The 27836-nt window shown below is 42.0% G+C and overlaps 1 protein-coding gene across 1 annotated transcript in view; it reads right to left on the bottom strand.

Annotated features, from left to right (window-relative positions):
• Positions 1-400: 400 nt before the first annotated feature.
• The window catches only part of FLT3 (fms related receptor tyrosine kinase 3), a 91939-nt gene continuing 64503 nt past the window's right edge, over positions 401-27836 (bottom strand). The window contains exons 11-24 of the mRNA XM_075198941.1: positions 24596-24707; positions 24339-24514; positions 21842-21933; positions 21613-21748; positions 21429-21533; positions 18033-18143; positions 14659-14812; positions 12954-13069; positions 11436-11557; positions 6143-6265; positions 4933-5044; positions 4745-4844; positions 2748-2853; positions 401-1600 (exon numbers count right to left, since the gene is read on the bottom strand). Of these exons, the coding sequence (XP_075055042.1) occupies positions 1577-1600; positions 2748-2853; positions 4745-4844; positions 4933-5044; positions 6143-6265; positions 11436-11557; positions 12954-13069; positions 14659-14812; positions 18033-18143; positions 21429-21533; positions 21613-21748; positions 21842-21933; positions 24339-24514; positions 24596-24707 (1589 nt within the window). The 3' untranslated portion in view covers positions 401-1576. The remainder of the gene's footprint in view (positions 1601-2747; positions 2854-4744; positions 4845-4932; positions 5045-6142; positions 6266-11435; positions 11558-12953; positions 13070-14658; positions 14813-18032; positions 18144-21428; positions 21534-21612; positions 21749-21841; positions 21934-24338; positions 24515-24595; positions 24708-27836) is intronic.

A 27836-nucleotide genomic window follows, 5' to 3' on the forward strand; every position in this document is an offset into this window, starting at 1 on the left:
TGTATAAGGTGATCCTCCTATATAGGCTTCCATATACAGTTATGGAACAATATCATGGACCAATAAGTGATGTCACACAAGTTTGTGGTATATGTCTAATAGAAATGAGAGATGCTTTGTACAAGTATTATAGGTTCTGGCCTGTTTCACACTTATTAACATCTATATACAGGGCCGGTGCTAGGGTCCATGGCGCCCTAGGCAAAATCGGCGCCCTCTCCCCCCCCCCCCCCCCCGCAAAAATCGGCGCCCTCCTCCCCCTCACCCCGTCTTTTCTTACCTTGTCTCACCACTGCCGCCTCTCTGCTCCGTCTCCTCCCCTCCACTCACTGACACTAGTGAGTGGAGGGGAGGAGATGGAGCAGAGAGGCGGCGGTGGTGAGCAGTAGCCTCTCCCCCCTCCCCCGTGCATCTGCATGCTGTGCGGCGGCCGTGACAGGTATGGTCAGCAGTCGCCGCACAGTTTTAAAATTAATTTCCAGTTCTGTGCCCTCCAGGCACCCTCCAAAGCCCGGCGCCCTAGGCAAGTGCCTAACCTTGCCTAATGGGAGCGCCGGGCCTGTCTATATACCACTCACACATGTGCTTTGTGGTTGTATGAAAATATAGATCATACTTGCCAACTCTCCCGGAATGTCCGGGAGTCTCCTGCATTTCGCGCAAGTCTCCCAGACTCCCGGGAGAATGTGGAAATCTCCCTGATCTGCCCACTTCCTAGTGAAGTGGGCAGAATTTGGGTCAAACGCCGTGATTCACCCGGAATCGCAGCGTTTGGCCCCGCCCTCGCTGTAAAATGACGCATTTTGCGTCATTACGTCACCTGCACGCCCACCTCCCCGCCTGCATCTCCCGGAAGCCCAAACGGAAATGTTGGCAAGTATGATATAGATAATAGATAATATTAAAGCTGCACTACCACCTAGTAAAATACGTAACTAAGGTTCCACTTATCTAAGCTATAGAGCTCCTCCGTTCCTCTTACAGCTGAGTCCAAATCCGAAAACCGGACAAGGTAAGAACTCTCCTAATCTCTCCCTTAGTTGGTTGACTAAACTGATTAACAATTTATACAAAACCGTCACAAGAAAAAAATATACAGTAATAAAAACATAAAATCGATAATTATCATTTTTTTTTAACAATTTAACTACAAGTAGCAAAAATCAAATACTTAAAAAGTTCAACTCAACTAATACATAAAATGTAAAAATATAGTGATAAAAAATATTGTACATAGTATTCTGTTTGTTCTTGTTAATACGTGATTCTTAGAAGAAGTACAGGTGCTAAAAACGATAGTATGTGTAGGTTTACATTGTAGCTGATACACATTGGTCACCATATAGGTTTAGGCATTGGTCATTTTCAATCAAATAGACCCAGCGTTGTAGTGTGGCCCCAAGATCACTTCTGTCTGCTGTCCTCTGGAAAATGTGGACTACCACTAATAGTGGTGGTGTATTCATAGAGTCAGCTCTCAAGCACAATTCATGGGGCCCTCCACATGTGCAGGTCGTCTGGTCACACGTCTGGTTGTTTGGTAATCAGGCGCCGTGTGTGGCTCTCTTTAAATATCTTAAACAGCATCCGATGCCTTCACCTAAGTTAAAATGGGAAAGTATTAAAATAAGTCAACATAAACATTAACCTTTAACCTATAATCTTTATATGCAATGGAAAAGTAAGTATCCCCAACTTCACAGCATTAAGAGGCTGTAGAGAGACCCGGAATAAGAGGAGGGCCTGATAGTTACAAGTTGCCTTCTCTGGGGGAGAAGGCCGATTAGAATCTATTTAGATGTCCAACCACTGCAAGAATGTAAAAATGGATATTAAATAAATAATGCACTTAACAATCAAGTAAAGCTGTTGGGAATTTATAAGACTTTACCTTTTAGAACTGTTAAATCAGTCCAAGTTGCTGCGAGTTCTAATGATTAAAAGCAACATTTGCAAAAGCGCATAGTGTTGAGGTGTTTATCTATCTTAAATCACTATAGCTGCGTAGTAAAGAAGCCACATATTGTTTGATTGGCTTGTTAGTATCCTAACAGATAGAAATACTCAATCTACACAGGTAGATTTATACATAAAAATATTACCATGCTTTATCATTTGAGCTTTTTGACCTCTTTCAGATTCCCTTTGTATATGACTACGATTTCTGGGAGTGACCTAGCTGATGGAAGGTGGAGGAGGAATATGTAAAGGTTACCTTTTTTTTTCTTTTTAAAACCCAATACATTCTTTCCTCTCATGCCATGTCAAGGAAAATTTGGCAATCTTCAGTTTACCTATACCTGGCATATCTAAATAACATCCCAGATTCAGTGATGGAATGGCACAGTTTACCATTCTAGTTTACTAACATTGATTTTTGTACCAAATGTACACTAAAATAAGCTCTCTTTTAAGCTGTTTTCTCTTTTTTTTTATTTTTATTTAATTTGAGTGAATGAAGAGACATATTATGAGAGCCTCTAAACCATACCTGGCCAACCTGTGGCTGTCCAGATGTTGTGAAAATACAAGTCCCAGCATGCTTTGCCAGTAGATAACCTGTCAATAGCTGCCAGGGCATGCTGGGACTTGTAGTCCAGGTAAGTCTGTACCTTCATACTTCATATATAGAATTTGTGCTTGAGTTGTCCTTTAAATGACAAGCAATAAAACTGCGATTTTGCCACCTGCATGGTGACTGTAACAACAGAAACATTACAATATACTTCTCAATGCATGATACATACCAGAGCTTCTGTATTTGAGATCTGATATCCTAAGAAAGAAACCAGTTGTGAAAAAGACGGTCTTTTCTTACAATCAAAGGCCCAGCAGGACTGCATCAGGAAATATCTGTGAAGAAAACAGATCTTAAAAATGTATGTGAAGCAAGCAGTAGGCATGACTGAGGGTGAGCATTAAGTCTACAGAATTACAACTGATTAACAGGGCTGAGACTGCTCACTGATTACATGTCTGGAGCTCCGCTCAGCAGGGCTGACACTTCTGCACAAAAACAATCACAGCGGGCATGGTACCCATCTGGCATGTACAGTCAGGAGGAACATTCTGCTGAATTACTGCAGATTAGACATCAGAACATTCACACTGAAGCACGGCAGCCGGTGGGTAATAGTGTCTATCTAGCACAAGTTGGACAATTAAAGAAAGTATATGATTGGTAGCTGTTTATTTTATTTTTATTCTTTTCACAAAAGAGTGACTTTCAAGCCTATCAGCCCTCCTAGCTCATACTTGCCTACTTTCAGGCAGTGCAGTCCGGGAGAGGGGCGTGACTACTAGAGGGTGGGAATGGGCGTGGCACGTCCAATCGCATCATTTTGGCCCCACCCCCGCGACGGAAATGACGTTTTGTTGCGGGGACGGGGCCAAAATGACACAATTCACCGCAAATTGCGCTATTTTGGCCAGGGAATTGCGGGATGCGGGAGACTTGTCTGCTCCAGGACATTCCGGGAGAGTTGGCAAGTATGTCCTAACTCCTTTGCCTCTGCTATCACCTCCACTCCCCCCACATGATGCCACCCCACTTATGACTTCCCTTAAGGATGTACAGTAAGCTCTCAAAAGCAACGCCCGCTTTACCTGTGCTCTCCTTCTACTCTTCCATTACCCTCTGCTTCCCTAGTCCATCCTAAGTCCTAGTTTCCTGAGCACAGGCCTAAGTCACCTTGGACATTACCATCAATCTTACTCACTGTCCAGTAAATAACGTCATCTGCATTACCATGTTACCTGTGTGTAATCTGTAAATCAGTAGATGTCTGGTCTTTGTATAATTATGTTTAGTTTAATAACGTATTGTGTAATGTATTATGGTGGATCGTTGCTGTCTGTGACTACTGTAAAGTTCATGTACGATGCTGCGGACCTTTTGTGGCACCTTATAAATAAAAGATAAGAATAACAGTTCTAGAATGTTTAAACGGTTCCATCCCATCATTGCAGATTAGGCAACCGATTCTAGAGTCTACAGCTACAGCAGAAAGGAGAGAATAAATACTCTGCTGGCAAGTCCAAACCGTAAGACACCACAAGGGTGCAGTTCTCTAATTCCATCACTTAGTGACTCATCATCCATCATATCTCCATCTACACACATTACGATAAATGGGATTCTGGCGCACAGCTGTTAGTGTGTTAAACTATATATGAAATATATCACATGTACTTGTGTATGTATAAAATGTTAGGCATTTATTTAAAAATAAAAAGAGAAAAAGAACAATAAAAATGTTAATGTATAAAAAGACATCAATCCAAAACTCCTGCAAGTTTTGCATCGATAATTTCCCGAAAACTACGCTTTTCCTCGTTTTGAAATCTGAAATTGTCGTCGGAAACTGATTCATGGCTCTGTTTCACTCAAAACCCCAAAACTCTGATCCGTCGGGTTTCTCCAAATCCAAACCGCTCCTCTCTAATATATATGCTACTATATAAGCTATAAAGCTGTCCCGATCGGGATGGTGAGACCTCAGGGCAGGACGGTTGGGTGATATACACAAACATAGGCACATAACATCACAATCACGGGTGCAGAAAGACCTCAATTTTGCAGCCTCATAATTGAGCCTCGAGAAATGTGTATTCCTGTGTATTTTGTTACATATTACAAAAATGTATTATTATTTTTACTATCATTTTTATTACAATAGAGCACAGTAGTCAGGATATTGTAATCTATGACATTGTGTTATGTTTAGACGTCTCGTACACTTACATTTCATCAGTGGCGTAGAACGGTTGGTCCATTTTATACCCACTTTGTAAGAGTTTGTAAAACTTTGCATTGACCAACATGCCTGGATACGGATTTACTCCTAAATGAAGAAAATTAAAGTATTAAGAACTATATCTATAAATGGAATATATTTTTAAGGAAAACATTTGTAGTGCAGTATATCATACCAAGAGAAAATATCTCCCAAAGTAATACGCCGTATGACCATACATCACTTCTGGTGGTATATATCCCTTCAAATATACTCTCTGGAGACATCCATTTAACTGGGAGCCGGGCCTAGAACAAACAGAAAAAAGTAAAATGTGATCATGCTGGAATATAACTTAATCCACATATGTCTGCTGAACATTTTCAGTCATATGATTAATATTCGCTGAGTTATAAATAAAAACATCAATGAAGAGTTGCTAAACAAAAATTACAAATAAAACTGCTTTAGTACCTGCATGCAGCCTCTAGATGGCGCTGCTGATTTGTTTATTACAGAAACCAAAAAACGGTTTAGTCCTGAGTGTTCTTTTCAAAACATGTCATTGGGCAATATCAAGGGAGCTCTTGTGTTCCAGGGGCAAACGCAGGATTTGTAAAGGGGGGTTTCCACACCACGCCACCTGTGTGTGTGACCAGCTTGCGGGCATGGCTATAATATTAGACAGTGCTTGGCTGCTCTCCATCTCTTCCTATCCTTATAATATACATGGGCAATGCTGCATGCACTACTGTTAGGTGCACGCAACTCTCCCTTTTCAAGCAGAGCCGTGTGAAGCGGGGGCAGGGTCCAGCCACCTCAATTATACAGTGCCTCAGGCTTGGAGGGGGGGGGGTCCAGGCACTAGGAAAAACCCCCTCGGCTTGCCTATGTGTTCCTTAAAGAAATCTTAACTAATTAAGAAGCATTTTATGCCTTTATGATCAGAGCATTAATTCCTGGTGGGTTTATCCATGAATGACTTCCTTAGTCTGCACAAGATTATTGTTTTAAGGTCACAAGTGTGTTCGTTTGAACAATTGGAATAAATATATTTTTATTTTATAAATAGTAAATAATAAATTTATATATAGCATAGGAATGATGCTTTCACACAAATACAACTATGGTTTTCCTATTATATTCTTATTAATCTTTTACTTTCGATAGACAGGGTGCAGGGATTGTGAGTGGGCTATGATGAGGTGTGCAAGGAATAAATTATCCTGCACTCCCCTGCACCTCTTAGTAACAGCAGTGCCCACCCACTCTAAATGACTCACAATCCCAGGTAGTCCCACAAAAGGTTAGAAATCAACGCACAACATTTATTATATATAAAGAGAGAGATTTCATTTCTTAACTTACCATAGATAATATATAAATGAATGGAAATGTAAACTTACGTTGCCCTTAACCACATAGTTTGAATCGTTCACGATATCTCTGGCCAGTCCAAAGTCACATATTTTGGCCACTTTTTCGTCGGTTACAAGGATGTTTCTGGCTGCAAGGTCCCTGTGAATGCACTGCAAAATAATCGTAATTAGTGATATGCTCTAGTAGCTCCAAGCAGTGTTGTACTATCAGCCCTGTGTCCCATCATGTGTCTAGTTACGTCTAGCAGCGTACGTACCTCCCACCTTCTCAACATGTTGGTAAAACTCCTTCATAGCGCCCAATTTAGAGCGACATTAAACAGAAACAGACTTATTTTGAAAACAACATGTGCTCAGAAAGGCTCTTATGGCTGAGTAACTGAAGGAGACACAATATGCCAGAGACGTTTGGTTTAAAAGTCGTTACTTTTTGGCAGCATATTTTTAAAACTAGTAAATGTAACCCCGCTGCTGAATACAGCCTTTCACCGGGGGGTGACCATTACACCTTGGGAAGCAGCAGGGCTGGCGCAAGTGCCGTGGACGCTCTAGGGAATGTCCTCCTTCCTTGGGCATTGCCCCCCTGCCCCCTCTGCTACTTAGCAGCCAGGAGATGTGGGCGGCATCTTTTGCTCCTTAGACTGGGAATGTGGCGCATCACTGGCATTGAGGCGTAGCAGCCGGCAGCTCCATGTGGGGGGCGCCACCGAAGCACTTAAAACACTGGATGCGTGAAATTGGGGCACATTTATCAGTATTCGTCAAAAATGAAAACTAGTTATCAATCCTTATGGCATGGATAAGGATTGAACTATTTCTCAAATTTATTAAAAATCCAACACAGGAACAGCAGTTCCGATAAACTGCTGTTTCTGTGATAAAAGAAAAATACTTATCACGCCTCTTCGTAATGCGCTCGTCTGCAAATCTCCTCCGTGTCTTCTTCGTTTCTCTTTACAATGAAATTGCGCATGTGTAGCACGAAAATCTTGAGCCTGCGCACAGGAACCCTCCAGCAGTGAATGAAGAAATGAGATTATGTGACAGGGAGGGATCACATGATCCCTTCCCACATGCGCTGTTCAGCTCTGCTCCGAAGAGTTGGACATAAATGAAAAATGAAGTGTAGTCTTCATTTAAAATGATGTACGCCAGCTTCGTACATTAGCATAACAAATTTCCCAAAAAACCTCTTTTTCGGAACTGGTTAGATTGCGTTAGGGAGCATTCACCATACTATTGAATGGCGACTGCTCCCAAAAATGAAACAGAATGCAAAACAGCAGATATCCACGGTATCTGCTGCGATGTAACATTCATAAATATGCGGGATACTCCAACTTGCGTTGGAATTACGGTAAGTGTCCAAAACTTCTATAACACTAATTCTTAAATAGGCCCCATTATCTTTTAGGAATCCTTTAATCAGTAGTGCTCCAGGCGACCGCCTAGATACTCATAAAGGTAGCGCCAGCCCCGGGGAAGCAGATACATAGGGGAGGCAGAGACAAAGTTGTCATCCTCTCTCACGGGGGCCTCAGTGCTTGCATTCCTCATGAAGTCACTGCAGGAGGAATTATATGGTAATATGCAAACTATGGTGCCGACACATGGCAATGCGCCGTCGGACATCACCGCAATGTCTGACTATGTACATTTACAGGTACCTCAACATTGCAGATTTTCCTGCGTACCCCCATGGAGTACAAGGAGAAATCTTTAATGTTGCTTAACCGTGTTGTGCCTACGTGTGTGCCTATGTGACCATTCCGGCAGTGCCTACGTGTGTGCCTATGTGACCATTCCGGGAGTGCCTACGTGTGTGCCTATGTGACCATTCCGGCAGTGCCTACGTGTGTGCCTATGTGACCATTCCGGCAGTGCCTACGTGTGTGCCTATGTGACCATTCCGGCAGTGCCTACGTGTGTGCCTATGTGACCATTCCGGCAGTGCCTACGTGTGTGCCTATGTGACCATTCCGGCAGTGCCTACGTGTGTGCCTATGTGACCATTCCGGCAGTGCCTACGTGTGTGCCTATGTGACCATTCCGGCAGTGCCTACGTGTGTGCCTATGTGACCATTCCGGCAGTGCCTACGTGTGTGCCTATGTGACCATTCCGGCAGCACTCCGCTGCACAACGCTTTTCATTGAATCGCCCCCTAATCATCTGACATTTTCTTCCGCACTGACTATAATAAACGCACTAGTTACTCGCAGCATGAGTAGAGGAGGTACATGGAGGTACGTGGGGGCGAAATTCCTCTCTTCCACCCCTGTACCTCCTCTACTCCCACTGTGATTCCAGCGTGGTCATCATAGGACTAATGCAGGGGTACAGGTCTCAGTGATTTGGAAGGGAGCAGGTGGCACAGTGCCAGGCTCCGCATGTAGAAAGAGCAGGTAGCCTCTAGTTTAATGGTGGTATAGTCAGACATGAATGGTATTTTTATTTTGGGAGGGGACAGTTGGGCAGTTCCTTGGTGTTTTGTACAGTATATCACCTGCAAATATTTTGTCTTTTTACTGTAATCATTGTGTGAATGGTATTTTTTCTCCTGTTGGACTGTTTAAGCTAGCACTACTTTTATGTATATTTAATTTGTATTCAAGATGTCAAAATTCTATTGACAATTTAATGTTTTCCCCTCACCCACCTCACGGTGTTCCCTATTTTCTCTGCCTTAGCAGAGAACAGCACTATTACCTTCCCTAACAATACCAGCCGTCATCATCATCATCAGTTACTCTATCAAAGTCTAGGAAAATAAATATAAGATTCAACACAGGTGAATGGATGGGGTAAGTAGGTGCCCCCCTCCTCTGGCAGATCAGTGACAGCTCCCACCCCCTTGTGGTAGAACCATCCAACTAGTGTCCTTGCCTCCACTGCTTACTGCATTTCAATATGTTTCTCTCTATCCACACGTCCATAAGAACCAAAACTGCATTACTATAACAGTAACCCCTATGTGGAATTAGGTAACATTTATTCGGTTGCCGGCTTCTCAATCTTAGACCAAGCTCTTTAAAGTTCAAATATTCAGATTTCAATCTATTCAAGAAATGAATTGCAACAATTTAGTTATGATTTAGGTCATTTTCCTAAAACACACAGGCAAATCCAAGGGTCATATATTGTGTAGGATAAAGGATTTGGTTTATTATTTTTGCAGTAACACAGATGGCCAATCTCTTCTGTACTAATATGTCACCACCATGGGGGGCAGAGCTCGTCTATAAAATAATTGTATATTTCTACAGCTAAGAGACAACGGGCTATTTTCTAGGAGGTGCATTTATTTGTGGTGAGACCCTTTTATATAGTGCTGTGGAATTACCTGCGACCAGTGGAGGAATAGGAGTAAGAGAATGAATTATTTCAAGACCTGTCCATGTATAACAGAAGAGACTGTAATATATAAACCTAAACTACTGCCCAGATGGATTTACCTCCCCCTAACCTTCCCCAGCACTCACCTAACTGCAGTCTATTTGTGTGCGTTGTTTACGGACTTGGCCTGCAGCACCTCAGTACAGAGGAAGTCTACATGTAAATGAAGGTATATGAATAGACCACAAGTTGTACTTGTAAACATAACGGAGTGGCGTCATCACCCTGAGTCATCTGCAGTCTCCCTGCTTTGATATGTTTTAATTTCTGGTGCTTGGTTGCAAAACACTTATTGAAATCTCTAATAATGAGAATAATTGCCTCAAAGATACCAGCACTCCCTTTCGCGATATTCTGGTGGGTTCTTCTATGATGGAATAGACTCCTAGGGCTAGATTTACTAAACTGCGGGTTTGAAAAAGTGGGGATGTTGCCTATAGCAACCAATCAGATTCTAGCTGTCATTTATTTAGTACCTTCTACTAAATGACAGCTAGAATCTGATTGGTTGCTATAGGCAACATCCCCACTTTTTCAAACCCGCAGCTTAGTAAATCTAGCCCCTGGTTTATATTTGCCATACAAGCAACCATCACCTTTAAAATCTGCATACTGGAGCTGTATGGTCTGGAAAGCTAAACGACCTAAAGCCTTGCCATAAAAGTGAGCTTAGACTCATTATTATCCTGTGTCATTGTGTGTTACGTTTCTGTGGCTACTTGCCCAGTCTGTGCTTTCTGTTTTAGTACTGTGATATGTCTGGCATATAAAGCCTGCAATTCTTACATTAGTGATTGCCTCAAAGCTTCTCAGTCTACACTGAGCTGAGAAATGATTACCACAAGTTCTGATGTCTGACTATACCAAAATATTTACAGTATACAAGATATCAGAGGGCTTCAGTTTATCTTTACCATTTTTCTTATGTAAAATGTCATTAGATACAAGAGTGCATTGCTGGGCCCCATAGCATAATTTGGATGGGACCCCGGCGATTCACATCACCATGGCCCACTCTGTGTTCTCAATAGAGCAGAGTTGGGGGAGGGCTTCCTCCGAGCATGCCCGGTCCAGCTCATGCACCCAATGCATATGTACTGCTCAGAAGAAGACATTGAGTGCAGAGCGAGGTCTACGGGGGGAGCAGGAAGCCTCACCTCCAGACCCTGTAGTCACCGTACCCCCAGCACCTGCTATTGTTGAGCATCTGATCAGATGGCCCTTCAATCATCTCAGAAGCTTTGCATATTTGAAGACATGTCTCTAGAACCAGGTCTAAGAAATCTCTCTCTAAGATGTCTCTGATTCCACACACTTTTCTGACTGTGACATATGTAACAATATTTCCCAACGTCCTTGTATCTTTCTATTCTCTTTCTATTTCAGGTCACAGTATTTAGCAAATGCCTGGATAACGTGAGGCTGCCAGAAGCCGTTGCTGCACGTCGAGTCTGAGAAACGTCTCTGCCCTTCTCTCCAATCCTCTAATGAAGCAGTTTTATTTTGCAGTTCTCATTAATGGAAGCTACTATGACAGTCCTCAGGACCCCCTAGCAGTACATGTTTTCCATATCTCCTTGCTGGAGCACAGGTGTATTCATTACTGACTGACACAGTGTAGCAGGTGGTATAATTATTTCACTGGTCACCGGCAATCCTGCACTGTTAGTGGGTCCTGAGGACTGGAGCTGAGAAACACTGTACTATGAGATTGACATAGAGGGTGAACTCCTTTTTCCAGCGCTTCCATGATTTGTTTTCATAATAAATTCTTAATTACACCACAGTACCAGTTCTGTCTATTTTAAGCAATGCTATAAAAAGCAGAGCAGTGTCCATTACCAAAGACGGGGACAGTTCTAATAACAATTCAATGGGTCACAAGTTCAAGAACAATTCTGTCTGTCAAGAGCAGTCTAAACTCACCATCTTTGATTCAAGAAATTCCATTCCTTTCGCCACTTGATACGAGAAATAGAGCAGATCTTCAAAGGTGAGGATGTTCAGATCCTCCTCATCATACTTCCTGATGTTTTGGTACTTCATTTCTTTGGCAAAGGAAAATTCAAACAATTTATTTTAAGAAGTCACATGAAAGAAGAGCTCATGATTGTATATCTCATTCAAAATGTTCTAACTTTAACATCACTGGTTTTTAGAATCCCTCTAGAACAGACGTCTGAGTTCTAAAGGGTTTAAAGTCTATGTACCTCAGATTAGTGGATCAGTATGTTCCTGAAATCGAGTTAGGGGGTCAAAAATTGTCAATTTTTTTTTTTTACATAATCTGTTTTGTTAAATGTGGACACAACTAAGCCAAAGCTGGTGAAATTGTCTTTATTAAATTTCCCCTTTAAAAAATAAATATTTTTAAGTATACCCATTTCCTATTTTTTTTTTTCTAGTTATAGTGAAAAAAAAGAAGACATGTATCCATCACGTGCATCCCTTCCTCAAATCCCCCAGTAAAACTGGAAGAGATACAGGGGTAGATTTACTAAATCTTCTAAGAAGGAAAAGTGGAGGTGTTGTCCATAGCAACCAATCAGATTCTAGCTATCATTTATATGGTACATTCTACAAAATGATAGCTATAATCTAATTGGTTGCTATGAGCAACACCTCCACTTTTCCTTTATAGAAGCTTTAGTAAATCTACCCCACAGACTTTTATGCACATGGTCGAGTAGCCGGATTACTGGTTTCATTGCAGTCTCTTAATGCAGTCAGAAGGTGATCACACGCACAGGTCCAACAGTGGTCAGTTTCCATCCGCATTTTCCACCATGCCCGATAGTAATTCACTCATTCATTTTGGGGCCATACATCATGTGATAAAGGCGAGAAAAAATTACTTCTTAACTATATTGGACAACTTTCTGGATCTGCTGCCTCACAGAGGCAGCCAGTTTGTATGTTGAACCGATACTGATAAGAAACCAACCTACCCGTCCATTAGACACCAGTGACATCACAGAGGCATTAAGTACACTGCAGTGACCATGGGCCTGATTCACCTGTGTTGCAAAACAGAAAACTAATTTTCACCCCTTGCATTGTAACATGGTTTAGTCCAGGAGACTTAAATAAGAAACTTCTTAATTTAAGTTCCTTAATGAATCAGACCCCTTGTGTACATCACTGAGCAGCTTCAGTGCTGTGTGCTCTTTGTACACCCATAGAAGAGATTCCCCTCACACAGCCGGCTTCCTGTCAGTAACCTCATTGAAGGATATTTCAGGAAGACACCGGCAGATAACTGAGAGCGATAGCTTGTACTCACCGACACAGCCAACACATCTCAACTATCAAGTTATGGGAACATTTACATATATAGTGTATATTTTTTTTCTATGAGGCAACATATACAGTGTTTTACGCTTCATATATAGAATAAAAAGGTTATTTTTAAAAATCTGTTCTCTTGAGTTACATATTTTATACCTTTAGTTTTTAGGATCTCAGGAGACAGGACCCAGTGATGCGGATTCTTATCATGTTCCTGGGTAGTATTTATCCAGGTATAGGAGCAGTTGCTGACTGTTGTCACAGCTCTGTCTCTGTTGGAGTGTAAAAGGGACAGATAGGTTCATTATGCCAAAACCAAGGGAAGTCAAACACATTTACACCAAAATGTATCAAAATATTAGAACTTATATAAAAGAGACTTTGATGCTGATAACCCTACATACCGTGACAGAATGTGGTAACTAGTGATCACTGTGATTCCTTATTGATTATCTGATTATATATAGAAATGGAATAGCCAAGAATTATTGTAATTATTCTTGTTACAATGGACTTACCACCCTCACTTACAAACACCTTGGATGGCTGCTGATTACCAATTAAAATGCCCCCCCCCCAACAATACTATTACCTAAGAAATTAGTAGGAGCTAAAAGGAAGGTAATTGAGGCACGATAGAAATGTTCAAAACAATACCAGGAATTTTAAATAAAACAATCCGAAAGTACAGCCCTGCTGCTAATCTTAGCGGGGAAACTGCCAACCCTGATAAATCAAAAACTATTATACTTAAAAAAGATCAGCGCTGAGGGTGAACTGATTTAATCGTGTCTTAAGTCATTTATTTCTCATTTAACAATATAACCCAAATAACACAGATAAGCCCCTAACATGAAATTAGTCAACTGATTCAGATAGAATAAGGTTAATGATAAAAAGTATCTAAGCATAGTTTAGTATATCTTAGCAGCTGCAAAGAGATACTAAACAAAAATTTGCTACACATATTATAATAATCAGTGGTCGAAATTTAGAAGTGACAGTATGGAAAATGTAAGTGACTGGAATTTGATAGTTTTATAATAAAGGCATGAGAAGTGGCAGTATAGCTTATCACCAAATATCAGCCCACTTCATCACTGATAATAATAATGTCAAGATTCCATTCCCTTTGTCTTATGCCAATCACTCAACTCAGGGCTGTAGAGACCATGCAAACAGTGACCTGCTATCTCCACTGCCAGCCCCCTCCTCTAGTTGTTTATTGGGCAACCCTCTCCCCTCACAAAAATGGTGAACACTGCGAGTGAGTACACATAGGTGTGGAGACAGCAATGTTCAACTGGACTCAGGATCTCAGGATCTCCTGACATATTGGGCCTGATTCATTAAGGAAAGTTAAGTAAAAAAATTGAGTAAGTAGTCTCCTGGACTAAACCATGTTACAATGCAAGGGGTGCAATTAGTTTTCTATTTTGCACATAAGTTAAATACTGTCTGTTTTTTCATGTAGCACACAAATACTTGACTTGTACACTGAAATTTAAAGTTGATATTTGTGTGCTACATGAAAAACAGACAGTATTTAACTTATGTGCAAAATAGAAAAGTAATTTGCACCCCTTGCATTGTAACATGGTTTTGTCCAGAACTTTCTCATTTTTTTTATACTTTCCTTAATGAATTAGGCCCTTTGCTATTTTTTATTATTTTATTATTAAAGAAATAAACATAGTATCTTTCTGAACAGTCCGCTTGAAGAAGAGATTAAGCTAAAGATGCTAATAGGGTAAAAGAAAATTTCCCTGCTTGATCACAGCTACAACCCCTACAGGTCTGCACCTGTCTAAACCTTTTCAAGCACTACATTGTGGAGATATCACTGAGATAAGTATAATACCTGAATTTCTCATCTTGGTTGCTATTATGGTAAAAAATGAAGTTATTGTCTTCAATAACATCTGACCATGTTTTGTGGAACATCTCTCGGTTCGTTTTCAAATAATTGAGAAGATCACCATGGCGACAGTATTCAAAAATTAGGTATATTGGGCCTGAAAAAAATATGGGAATAAAAGTAAATATATTGTTCCCTACAAGTTACAGCAACTAAAGAGACATACGATGCAGCACAGGTGAATATTTTAGAAAAGCAACATGTTAGGTAACACTAGCCCCTATGACACACTGTATATTTGCTTAAATGTGAAGCAGGAGATGGTGGTTCACCTGAGAGACTTTAAATTTTCACAAATAAACTGTTGTTTCACTCTAACCATGTAGATGGCTGCTGTTGTATGTTAGTCTACCCTCACTAAATATGGCTGCTGTTGTATGTTAGTCTACCCTCACTAAATATGGCTGCTGTTGTATGTTAGTCTACCCTCACTAAATATGGCTGCTGTTGTATGTTAGTCTACCCTCACTAAATATGGCTGCTGTTGTATGTTAGTCTACCCTCACTAAATATGGCTGCTGTTGTATGTTAGTCTACCCTCACTAAATATGGCTACTGTTGTATGTTAGTCTACACTCACTAAATATGACTGCTGTTCTTTGTTAGTCTAACCTCACTAAATGCTGCTGTTGTATATTAGTCTACCCTCACTAAATATGGCTACGTTTGTATATTAGTCTATCATCACTAAATATGGCTGCTGTTGTATGTTAGTCTACCCTCACTAAATATGGCTGCTGTTGTATGTTAGTCTACCCTCACTAAATATGGCTGCTGTTGTATGTTAGTCTACCCTCACTAAATATGGCTGCTGTTGTATGTTAGTCTACCCTCACTAAATATGGCTGCTGTTGTATGTTAGTCTACCCTCACTAAATATGGCTGCTGTTGTATGTTAGTCTACCCTCACTAAATATGGCTACTGTTGTATGTTAGTCTACACTCACTAAATATGACTGCTGTTCTTTGTTAGTCTAACCTCACTAAATGCTGCTGTTGTATATTAGTCTACCCTCACTAAATATGGCTACGTTTGTATATTAGTCTATCATCACTAAATATGGCTACTGTTGTATGTTAGTCTACCCTCACTAAATATGGATACTGTTGTATGTTAGTCTACCCTGACTAAATATGGCTACTGTTTTATGTCAGTCTACACTCACTAAATATGACTGCTGTTGTATGTTAGTCTATCCTCACTAAATATGGCTACTTTTGTATATTAGTCTACCCTCACTAAATATGGCTGCTGGTGCATTCACACACACAACCAATCATTACTGTGAAAGCCGCCTTGTTTTTCCAAGGTGCCTGAGGGGAGAGAAAATGGACAGATGGTCCAAAGTGGTGAGGTTGGCCAGGGAATTGTGCATGCTCAAAGGACAGCAAGGAGAGAGAGTCCTAAGTCCAGAGACAATGTCGGGAGATTTAGCAGTTTAATGAGGCGTGAATTGTGTTTCCAGAATCTGTTGCCTGGTACTGCAGAGAAAGAGAAAGATCTGGTGGTACAGCATGGAGAATAACTAGCGACCAGATGGAAAACTAGCAATATAAAAATTGGGAACTGGTTTGATATTCAATGGAATTTCAACAGTTCAATGGCTGCATAGACGCTGATTCAAATTTGTGTTTTTAAAGTATGTGTTCGCTTGTGAGGTTCACCAATTACATTGAAATTGTCAATATTTTACATATTTAAATAATATATTGAATTAAAAAGTATTTATAGTTTTCTAAATCGAAGTTTGCCATTCAAGGTTCACTCTTAAGGTTCGCATTTGACAAGTAAAAAACACCAAAATGTATCAATCATAGCACGGCCTGACCATGTGTGAAGTCTGGCACTTGCCAGAAGGATTCATACAAAAATTACGTTTGAATTCCCAGTGAGCTGCATTCGCCATATGTATGGATCAGCAGGGGATTGCCATTCAACTGCAAAGGGAGAGCCGAATACCACAGTTCGATGGCCAAACTGGCTCAAACATGACCTGTCGTGAGCGAGCTGGCACATACATGACCTGTCGTGAGCGAGCTGGCACATACATGACCTGTCGTGAGCGAGCTGGCACAAACACGATCTGTCATGAGCGCGCTGGCACAAACGTTATCTGTCATGAGCGAGCTGGCACACACATGATGTGTCATGAGCGAGTTGGCACAAACATGATGTCAGGCGCCGTCCCCGCTGATCCCCTGTCAGACGGGGACGGACGCCTGTCTTCCGGGCCGTACCGCTCTGTTGCCTAGCAACAGACGCGCTGCGGCTTTCGCTTCAGCTGCCTGTCGGGCGCATGCGCCCTGCTCTGTCCCATTGCTAGGCTAGGGGACGCTACCATCACTCCAGAGTGCCGCCTCCTGGCTCCTCCAATCACTGCCTATCCTGCTCTATTTAAACCTGGCTCTGGCGCCATTAGGGTACCAGAGTAACAGGTTCTGCACCTAGTGTTCCTGGTTCTTCCTGCTCAGCTTCCTAGATCTTTCTCCCAGTGTTCCTGCTCTACCGTTGTGACCCGGCTTGGCGACCATCCCTTCTATCTGTGTGACCCATATTGTTCCTGCGACCTTGGCTTGTTGACTATTCCTCTGAATTCTCCCTTGTACCTTGCATTCCTGATTGGCTTGACCCGGACCGTCTGACCCTTCTACACTACACCGGCAACTGGCTAGTAGGACCGTGACCTGCGTGCCCTGTGCAGCGAAGTCCAAACCTCCTTTCGGGGGTCCCTGGCGAACACCAGGGGTACGTTAGACTGCGTACTTGCTAGTTCAGTAGTGCTAATACCGGTTAGTGTTCTGCTTCATTGTAGTCCTCAATAGGCCTACGGCCTGACACATGATCTGTCATGAGCGAGCTGGCACATACATGATCTGTCATGAGCGAGCTGGCACATACATAATCTGTCTTGAGCGAGCTGGCACATACATGATCTGTCTTGAGCGAGCTGGGACATACATGATCTGTCATGAGCGAGCTGGCACATACATGATCTGTCATGAATGAGCTGACACATACATGATCTGTCATGAGCGAGCTGACACATACATGATCTGTCATGAGCGAGCTGGCACATACATGATCTGTCATGAGCGAGCTGGCACATACATGATCTGTCATGAGCGAGCTGGCACATACATGATCTGTCATGAGCGAGCTGGCACATACATGATCTGTCATGAGCGAGCTGGCACAAACATGATATTTTTTTAATTTAGCTTGTCGGCCATTCATTTCTTTGTATTGTGCCTGAGTTTGCTGTTACAGTCTGGTAGTGAATATATTTAAACAAGATGAGGAAAAGAGGGTCACTTACCTGATGTAGTACATGCTCCCAACAAATTGACTATATTTTCATGGTGCCCAATCTGAGTCATCATCTTTAGTTCTGACATTAAAGCTTCTTTTTCTGAAGCACCCGGGTTTTCTGAAATCATAATAATAATAATCAGGAGAAAATAAGACATTATTTTATATATGGGACAATACATTGTCTACTGAAATATAAAGATATTTGAAGGTTCTGCTGAGTTCTCAGGAGTTCTGCAGACTGAGGGCTAAATTTACTAAGCTGCGGGTTTGAAAAAGTGGGGATGTTGCCTATAGCAACCAATCAGATTCTAGCTGTCATTTATTTAGTACCTTCTACAAAATGACAGCTAGAATCTGATTGGTTGCTATAGGCAACATCTCCACTTTTTCAAACCCGCAGCTTAGTAAATCTAGCCCTGAGTGTTTTTAGAAATAGGGCCCAGAAATCCAAGGTGATTTATAATATTCTTATATCTCAAAGTAGGAGCTGTATTGTCCCTTTAATTCCCGAACAGTAGATTGTGACTAATAAATTAAACTTTTTATAAATTTATTATGTAAGAGTTCAGTATTATTTTATTGTGTTTTTTTTTTTGTTTTTTTTTAACAAGAGCAAAGAAACCTGTCATAAACTTGTGGTGTGTGAGAGATCTGGAATTTCGCATACATGCATGACTGGGATGGAGGTGAATTATCTAACAGTCGCGGAAACATTTTTGTCTAAGAGGGGATCTGGTTACTATGTACAAATACATTAAGGGTTAATACAGAGAACTTTCATGGGAACTTTTCACCCCAAGGACTATACACAGGACACGCAGTCACCCCATAAGGTTAGAGGAGAGGAAGTTTTGCAACCAGCAAAGGAAGGGGTTCTTTACAGTAAGGGCAGTCAAGATATGGAATTCATTGCCAGAGAAGGGTGTGATGGCAGATTCAATAGATATGTTTAAGAAAGGGTTAGACAATTTTTTAGCGAAAAATGGTATCCAGGGTAAGGACCGTTAATTAAAATAAGGGATCCAGGGAGAAATAGGACTGAAATATTGGGTCAGGAGGGATTTTTCCCGATTGAAACAAATTGACGGCTGCTTCATCTGAATCAATTTCAAATATAAGAGAGGGATCACAGAGGGGGTTGGGTCCAGTTGAACGATGCTTCTAAATTCGACAACGAGGAGGCCTACAAATAAAACCCGAATGTAGCAAAACCTGATTTCAATTTAAACCGACTTATCTTAAAACCGATGGTGCAGATCTCCGATGGTACCAGCGGGCTGACCGTAAGTTCTTCTGAAAGGTCAGGTGTCCGGCGGTACATTGTGACTTCATCGTGACCTGTATAAATGTTAATTTATAGCGGCAATGTCGGGTTAAGTGTTTAAACACTTAAAACCTGCACGGTCCCGACATTGCCGCTTTAAATTAACATTGATCAAGGTCGCGATGAAGTCAAAATCTACTGCTGAACACATGTTCATTCGGAATAAATTGCGGTCAGCCTGCTGGAACCATCGGAGATCTGCACCGTCAGTTTTAAGGTAAGTCTGTTTAAATTGAAATCGGGTTTTGCTACATTCGAGTTTTATTGGTAGGCCTCCTTGTTGTCGAATTTGTGGTAATTGTGAAAACAATTACCACCGCACAGGAGATCCAAAATAGGGTGAACTTGTCTTTTTTCAACCTCATCAACTATGTTACTATGTAAATCCTAATTCTAAATCCTCTGTTATTGTTATTTGTAGTGAAGTTATTTAGAACTAAATACATTCTCCTCAAGCTATATATAATCATTCACAAAACTGAAGAGATAGTAAGATAGGTTGAGGATCGCAGGCGTTACAAGCACTCCTACACATAACCGTGAGCTTCCCCACACTTCACTATAAATAACGGTAACGGATGACTAGGAATCTTGAAGTATATTCTATTTAAATTACCCCCATGTTTTTAAGGCTGGAACTCTTGCTGGACAATTCACTTTCACCGATGGTGAAAACATTCTCTTATGGCAATTTCCCAATATACCTGGTTCAACTGGGAACTTTACTATAACCTTTATTTGAGCAATGAAGGATTACAAGCTAATTTTGATCTGCTGATATTAGGCCAGTTACTTACTGGCATCAAAAAATCCAGATTTTACTGGTAACAACATGTAGACGGGCACGAGGAAGGAACCCATTGGTTCCAATAGCCCCATTCTCACTTCTGTTTGCGCCTGCAGTAAGGAGATGCACCAGCGCTTCCTGCTTTATTCTCCTCTCTCACCAAAGCTGGTTACGATCGCGATTGGCATATTGGCCTTAAAAATCGGACCGTCTGCATCTAATTTCTGAATGACTGCTATACGTTCTCAGCAATTAAATGATAGCATGGTGATTCAAAGCTTGATGTATTATATTTTTGATATGATTCCTAATGCATTCACGAAGCAGCAATAGAAGTATAAAGCAAAATGTCTTTATTCAGGCAAATACATAAACAAGGATAACTCAAATCCACGGAAAATAAAAGGTTTCAAATAGTGACTGTCCAGGAGGCACACGGCTGTCCAGGAAAGCAGTCCAGGGATCAAGCAGAGATCAGGTTAACAGAATCCAAATAGCCAGGCAGAGATCAGTGTCACAAGCAAATAAGCAAAGTCCAAAAGTCAAGCCAAAGGTCAGGGCAACATTCAAACTAGCTGGTCCAGGAATCAAGCCAAGGGTCACAACAGAAGATCAAGCAGCAATGGAGCAAACACAGAAACAAGGGGAAACCAGCAGCAGTCAGGAATAAACGGATGAACTTCACAGAGCACAGCTTGAGACAGGTATTTGAAGCAGTGCGACAGGTGCAGTTCTAATTAGGCATCAGGCAAGGCGATTAACTCCTTCAGGCATGTTGAAAAGTTCAGGAACAGAACAGCAGCACCTCTTGCGGTATTAGGTACTGCTGCTAGATTCAAAGAATAGGCAAAGTCGTAACAACTTTGTATCTGTTTCTGTCAATTAGGCACAATCTGATTACAATATGGCATTCAATTTACAGTAGTTACAATTGACAGATACAGCTCAGCCCCGCTCCCTGTATTTACCTTATATCAATTTTGCACATTATGTAATACAATTTGGATCTCTCTATGAGATGTATTCTGGCTTCTGATGAGAAAATGTAACTGTAATCAAGTCTAATTTAGTTTATGGGCAGAATGATTAGATATAACTGGCTGGTGCACACCTAATTTTTTTTTTTTTGCTTGTTCGTCTACATTCTAGAACTAACCAAACAGAATGTTCATCAACCATTAAATTGTCTGAGTATGTTTTCAACTTTTTTCAAAATTTACTATATGCTTCTGATTGACTGTGTTAATGACTGAATCCTACCTGAACACAATTCATTATTCTTCACCTACCTTTGAGCATTTTGACTGCTACCTGCAGGAACACCCCCGGTTTGCTAATCCCATATGCTGTAGCAGTGACCACGTTTCCAAATGCCCCGGATCCAATAGTATCCCCTAAAGTGTACAGAGTATAAGATTAGTCTCTGAGTGTTCTTTGTGTACACATCTTACACTATGGTCATCTGAGTCTCACCAAACTCCAGATTCTTTCTTGGGAACTCCCATTTTTTTAAATCATACTCCAAAACGCTGAAATCAATATAGATGTATTCATTATCCGAAGACTCCATGTACTGTATCATTCGTAGCTGACTTTCATATTTGTATTTCTTTACAAAAACAGAATAGAAATAGTAAAAAATATGATAAACTCGAGGCATGGAAAAGTGTCCTTAATAACAACCTGAAAGAATAGGTGTTACCTTTTTGTACTTGCTTAGAACCAATGCGAATAAAAGAGCAATACTGAGGACGCAGACTCCAATCGCAATCAGGACAATAAAATTATTTTGTGCTGCAAAACAAATATGATGGTTGATTTTATCTATAATATAACAGATAAAGAAACACAACAAGGAACCTTTACATCACCATTCAAAGGCCAAGGTGTTTCCTGACAACGGTGGTTATACCGACTAATCCTTACAGGCAGCGTTACCCATTAACCTCAATGTGTAATTGCTAAAGCACCTGCTGTTTTATTAAATGTCTCTAAAAGGCATCATTTCATCAAATAATAGGTAAGTCTCAGCTAAGCCCAATTTATTCTAGAAACATAGAACATAGAATTTTACATTCGGAAAAGAAGCATCTAGTCCTTTCATCATCATCATCATCACAGTCCTTTGCAACTAGTTGCATTTTGTTACTAAATAAGACCTGCTAGGACTAATTTACAGGTCCCCCTGCGGTTTGTCCAATAGTTAACCTTTACACTACCCCTACTAGGGGGGAGATAAATATTTTGGGCCTATGTGTCTGAAAAATATATTTAGTTTAGTCACTGACTAAAGTTTTTTCTTCATAACATAAGTATAATAATAAATTGCTGATGGACTGCGAATGAAGCGGCATAAACAAAGTCAGAACTATGAGGTAGTTCATAAAATATACTAACTTTTATTAACCTATTAAACCTTGTCTCTAATCTAGATATATTTGTTTTAAGTTGTTTCTGATATACTGTCGATTGTGTAGCAAGAGCAGGCTGGGCTGGGGAGGTAAATGTCCCGTAGTTGGCTACCTTGGGCTGGGTCACTGGGCCACTTGTATTATTTTTCCTTTAAAATAGGCTGCTGAGTTGAGTCTTGCCCCCCCCCCCAGGCTAAAATTTGCCAGCCCTCCCCTGGGTGTAGTAATTGGTGATGTTGTGAATTGATTTGAATTGCCGCCTTTGCATTTCAGATAAGAGATTTAAATATTTATGGATTGTAAATGAATTAAATAGGTAGTGTTTATAATTATTACACTTAATAATTAAAATAATAATCATATTATTATTATTATTATGCCTTTGATGAAATACATCAAGGTAATTTCGGACTATTACTCATTTGTACTATTTTTACCCTCTCGCTAACACCATTCAGACAGAAAATAGAATTTTGTCCCTGCACGTCTGGTGACAGAGTGGAAAGACTTTGAAGCACAGATTACCGCTAAACAGTGATCTTATATTTTGGACAGCTCAACTTCTTTTCTCCGCTACAATTGACCTGCTGACATTCTATGGAACGCACACACTGTTCCTAATTAAGAGACTACTAGTGGCACCAAGTATATTATAAACTAATTAGCTCTGGGTGTAAGACAGAATATGCACAAATAATTACTGGCTAATTTAAAAGGTTTTAGTGTTGGAAATGATCAGAACAAAGTTTAAAGTTCTTGATCTTTACTGCAATTTTGTCTGTCAGACCATATGTATTGTTCTTAAAGCTTAGCGGTGAATTGTTTATTTTATTTGTTAATAAAATATGATACCTTTTATTAGCAAGTTGATATCAATTTTTAATGCTGTTGTTGGGACTGTTTATTATATTTCTTATTAAATATTGTTATGACATCTGCTCATCCGTTATGATTTACAAATCCCTCGATGGGAGTAATTACTATTAGTATAGTTATTCGCTTTTCTTTCTTTTTGCTATATGTATTTAGTATAGTTCTCCCCTCTACCAACATTTCAACATGTTATTTTGGTTTACTTCAACATAAAGGCTAGTCCCTGCCATGAAATTATAATACACTCCAAACTTGAACTTTTCATATCTGAACCATGGAAGTAAAGTACATATTCAGTGTGAACCTGACATTCCACTGCAGCTCTGTTAAAAAGTAAAGTTGTACCCAGTGGAAATTTAGAAGTGACGGTATAAAAGATCTAATAGGAATATAAGTGAATGGAATGTGATAGGTTACAATGAAGGCAGTAGGAGAAGTGGCGGTATGGCATACCTCCATGTACTCCTCCACTTCCACCACCCATATTACCTCTATATCTTATTACAGACAGATGAAGCTCCTCCCACATCTCCAGGACAGTGACCTGATGGGATCTCTGGGATCTCATACAGCTCAAAAAACCTGATTCTACAGGCATATTACTGTCCCTGCCCCTGTGTATGAATCAGCCAATCCACACAGTGCCTTTATGCTTAGCAAGACTACAAAGCTGTCACTCCAACTCTGCCTGCCTAAATAGAGAAGCACCTCCCTCCTAACATAGTAACCAGTCACAGAGAAGTGAAAGAAAGCAGGGTGGACATATTTCCTTAAGTGTAAACACTAGTTATTTCATGCATATTATTTAACTCAGTAACACACAGCCTTTGATATATATTCACGTCAAAATGTGTCTTTATATGCTTTTTAAAGACAGATATGATATACAGAGTAATAACCGTGTGATAAACATACCATATGCATGTAATAGGGTTTCTGCACAGGCCATTCCAGCAGAATTGATGGCGCAGCCGCAGATGGCGTATGTTTCTGCCGTGGTGTTTATATCCAGTGAGGCAGTGGCTATCCACACGTCGGTAGTTCTTTCCAGAGATCCGTACGTAATTCCCTCTGTGATTTTTTCTGTGCAACTTTTAGTAAATAACCTCATTAGTAAAAGGTCCATGTAATAACTAATATCTAACTGTTTAATCACACTTAGAGAAACTTACTTAAGAGATTCACCGGCACTTCTCAGCCACAGCCAGGTTGATGATGGATAACCTTGTGAGTTGCAGGAGACTCTCTTCGAGCTAAGCATTTTACATTGCACCTGAGGCGTTTCTATCAATAAAAATATATATGAATATATACACTTGTGAAGAGGTATATAAATCTTGTATTGAAAGAAAATATATTAAAGGGTACATTTTTCTTACATGAAAGCTGGAAACATTCCTCCCCTACACAGTAGTAGGCCTGATTCAGAGTGAGACATACGCCCATTTGCTTAGCATCTCTTCACTTTTTCGGCACTATTTACACTGAACACACCCTGCAGCTATTCAAACCTATTAGGCACTTACGTCTGTAGGTGTGATGGGGGGAGGGAAGGAGAGTTCTAATGTAGATAATGTACAGTAAGGGCTCGCTCGAGCAATTGCATACGGATTCAGACAGGGATGTCGTCGCAGATACAGCTGAAAAAGTGGTTGCATTTGCGGGTGGCCGGGGGCAGGTGAGAACGATGATGAGCATCCGAACTAGTGAAATGTTTGTAATTAGAGGTCTGCTAATGATTTGTATTTGTAATTGCATATTGAGACTTTAGTAGTCCCTAGGCCAGCGGTTCCCAAAATGTGCGCTGCGGCTCCCAGGGGTGCCGTGGCCAGGAAAAAACAAAACAAAAAAAACTTACCAATAGATGCTGGGTCCCAGGCGTCACCGGATTGTTAAACAGACAAAAGAAAAGACAGAAGAAATAGAATAAAGAAGGCCAAGTATGGTAAGTAAAGAAACGGAGGGGAAATAGTGATAGGAAACCGCAATGGGGCAAAAGAATGAAGGAGGGCGCAGAGTGTGTGGATGAAGGGGGCACACAGTGTGTGGATGAAGGAGGGCGCAGAGTGTGTGGATGAAGGAGGGCACACAGTGTGTGGATGAAGGGGGCACACAGTGTGTGGATGAAGGAGGGCACACAGTGTGTGGATGAAGGAGGGCTCAGAGTGTGTGGATGAAGGAGGGCGCAGAGTGTGTGGATGAAGGAGAGCACAGAGTGTGTGGATGAAGGAGAGCACAGAGTGTGTGGATGAAGGGGGCACACAGTGTGTGGATGAAGGAGAGCACAGAGTGTGTGGATGAAGGGGGCACACAGTGTGTGGATGAAGGAGAGCACAGAGTGTGTGGATGAAGGGGGCACACAGTGTGTGGATGAAGGAGAGCACAGAGTGTGTGGATGAAGGAGGGCACACAGTGTGTGGACGAAGGAGGGCACAGAGTGTGTGGATGAAGGGGGCGCAGAGTGTGTGGATGAAGGAGGGCACAGAGTGTGTGGATGAAGGGGTCACAGAGTGTGGATGAAGGAGGGCACACAGTGTGTGGACGAAGGAGGGCACAGAGTGTGTGGATGAAGGAGAGCACAGAGTGTGTGGATGAAGGAGAGCACAGAGTGTGTGGATGAAGGGGGCACACAGTGTGTGGATGAAGGAGAGCACAGAGTGTGTGGATGAAGGGGGCACACAGTGTGTGGATGAAGGAGAGCACAGAGTGTGTGGATGAAGGAGAGCACACAGTGTGTGGATGAAGGAGAGCACAGAGTGTGTGGATGAAGGAGAGCACAGAGTGTGTGGATGAAGGGGGCACACAGTGTGTGGATGAAGGGGGGCACAGAGTGTGTGGATGAAGGAGAGCACAGAGTGTGTGGATGAAGGAGAGCACACAGTGTGTGGATGAAGGAGAGCACAGAGTGTGTGGATGAAGGAGGGCACAGAGTGTGTGGATGAAGGAGGGCACAGAGTGTGTGGATGAAGGAGAGCACAGAGTGTGTGGATGAAGGGGGCACACAGTGTGTGGATGAAGGGGGGCACAGAGTGTGTGGATGAAGGGGGCACACAGTGTGTGGATGAAGGAGGGCACACAGTGTGTGGATGAAGGAGAGCACAGAGTGTGTGGATGAAGGAGGGCACAGAGTGTGTGGATGAAGGAGGACACAGAGTGTGTGGATGAAGGGGGCACAGAGTGTGTGGATGAAGGAGGGCACAGAGTGTGTGGATGAAGGAGGGCACACAGTGTGTGGATGAAGGAGAGCACAGAGTGTGTGGATGAAGGAGAGCACAGAGTGTGTGGATGAAGGAGGACACAGAGTGTGTGGATGAAGGGGGCACAGAGTGTGTGGATGAAGGAGGGCACAGAGTGTGTGGATGAAGGAGGGCACACAGTGTGTGGATGAAGGAGAGCACAGAGTGTGTGGATGAAGGAGGACACAGAGTGTGTGGATGAAGGGGGCACAGAGTGTGTGGATGAAGGAGAGCACAGAGTGTGTGGATGAAGGAGAGCACAGAGTGTGTGGATGAAGGGGGCACACAGTGTGTGGATGAAGGAGAGCACAGAGTGTGTGGATGAAGGGGGCACACAGTGTGTGGATGAAGGAGAGCACAGAGTGTGTGGATGAAGGGGGCACACAGTGTGTGGATGAAGGGGGCACAGAGTGTGTGGATGAAGGAGGGCACAGAGTGTGTGGATGAAGGGGTCACAGAGTGTGGATGAAGGAGGGCACACAGTGTGTGGATGAAGGAGAGCACACAGTGTGTGGATGAAGGGGGCACACAGTGTGTGGACGAAGGAGGGCACAGAGTGTGTGGATGAAGGAGGGCACAGAGTGTGTGGATGAAGGAGGGCACAGAGTGTGTGGATGAAGGGGTCACAGAGTGTGGATGAAGGAGGGCACACAGTGTGTGGATGAAGGAGGGCACAGAGTGTGTGGATGAAGAAGAGCACAGAGTGTGTGGATGAAGGAGGGCACACAGTGTGTGGATGAAGGAGGGCACACAGTGTGTGGATGAAGGAGAGCACAGAGTGTGTGGATGAAGAAGAGCACAGAGTGTGTGGATGAAGGAGGGCACACAGTGTGTGGGTGAAGGAGGGCACAGAGTGTGTGGATGAAGGAGAGCACAGAGTGTGTGGATGAAGGAGGGCACAGTGTGTGGATGAAGGAGGGCGCAGAGTGTGTGGATGAAGGAGGGCACAGAGTGTGTGGATGAAGGAGGGCATAGAGTGTGTGGATGAAGGAGAGCACAGAGTGTGTGGATGAAGAAGAGCACAGAGTGTGTGGATGAAGGAGGGCACACAGTGTGTGGGTGAAGGAGGGCACAGAGTGTGTGGATGAAGGAGAGCACAGAGTGTGTGGATGAAGGAGGGCACAGTGTGTGGATGAAGGAGGGCGCAGAGTGTGTGGATGAAGGAGGGCACAGAGTG

Source organism: Mixophyes fleayi, chromosome 2 (assembly GCF_038048845.1).
Source record: "Mixophyes fleayi isolate aMixFle1 chromosome 2, aMixFle1.hap1, whole genome shotgun sequence".
Classification (NCBI taxonomy): domain Eukaryota; kingdom Metazoa; phylum Chordata; class Amphibia; order Anura; family Limnodynastidae; genus Mixophyes; species Mixophyes fleayi.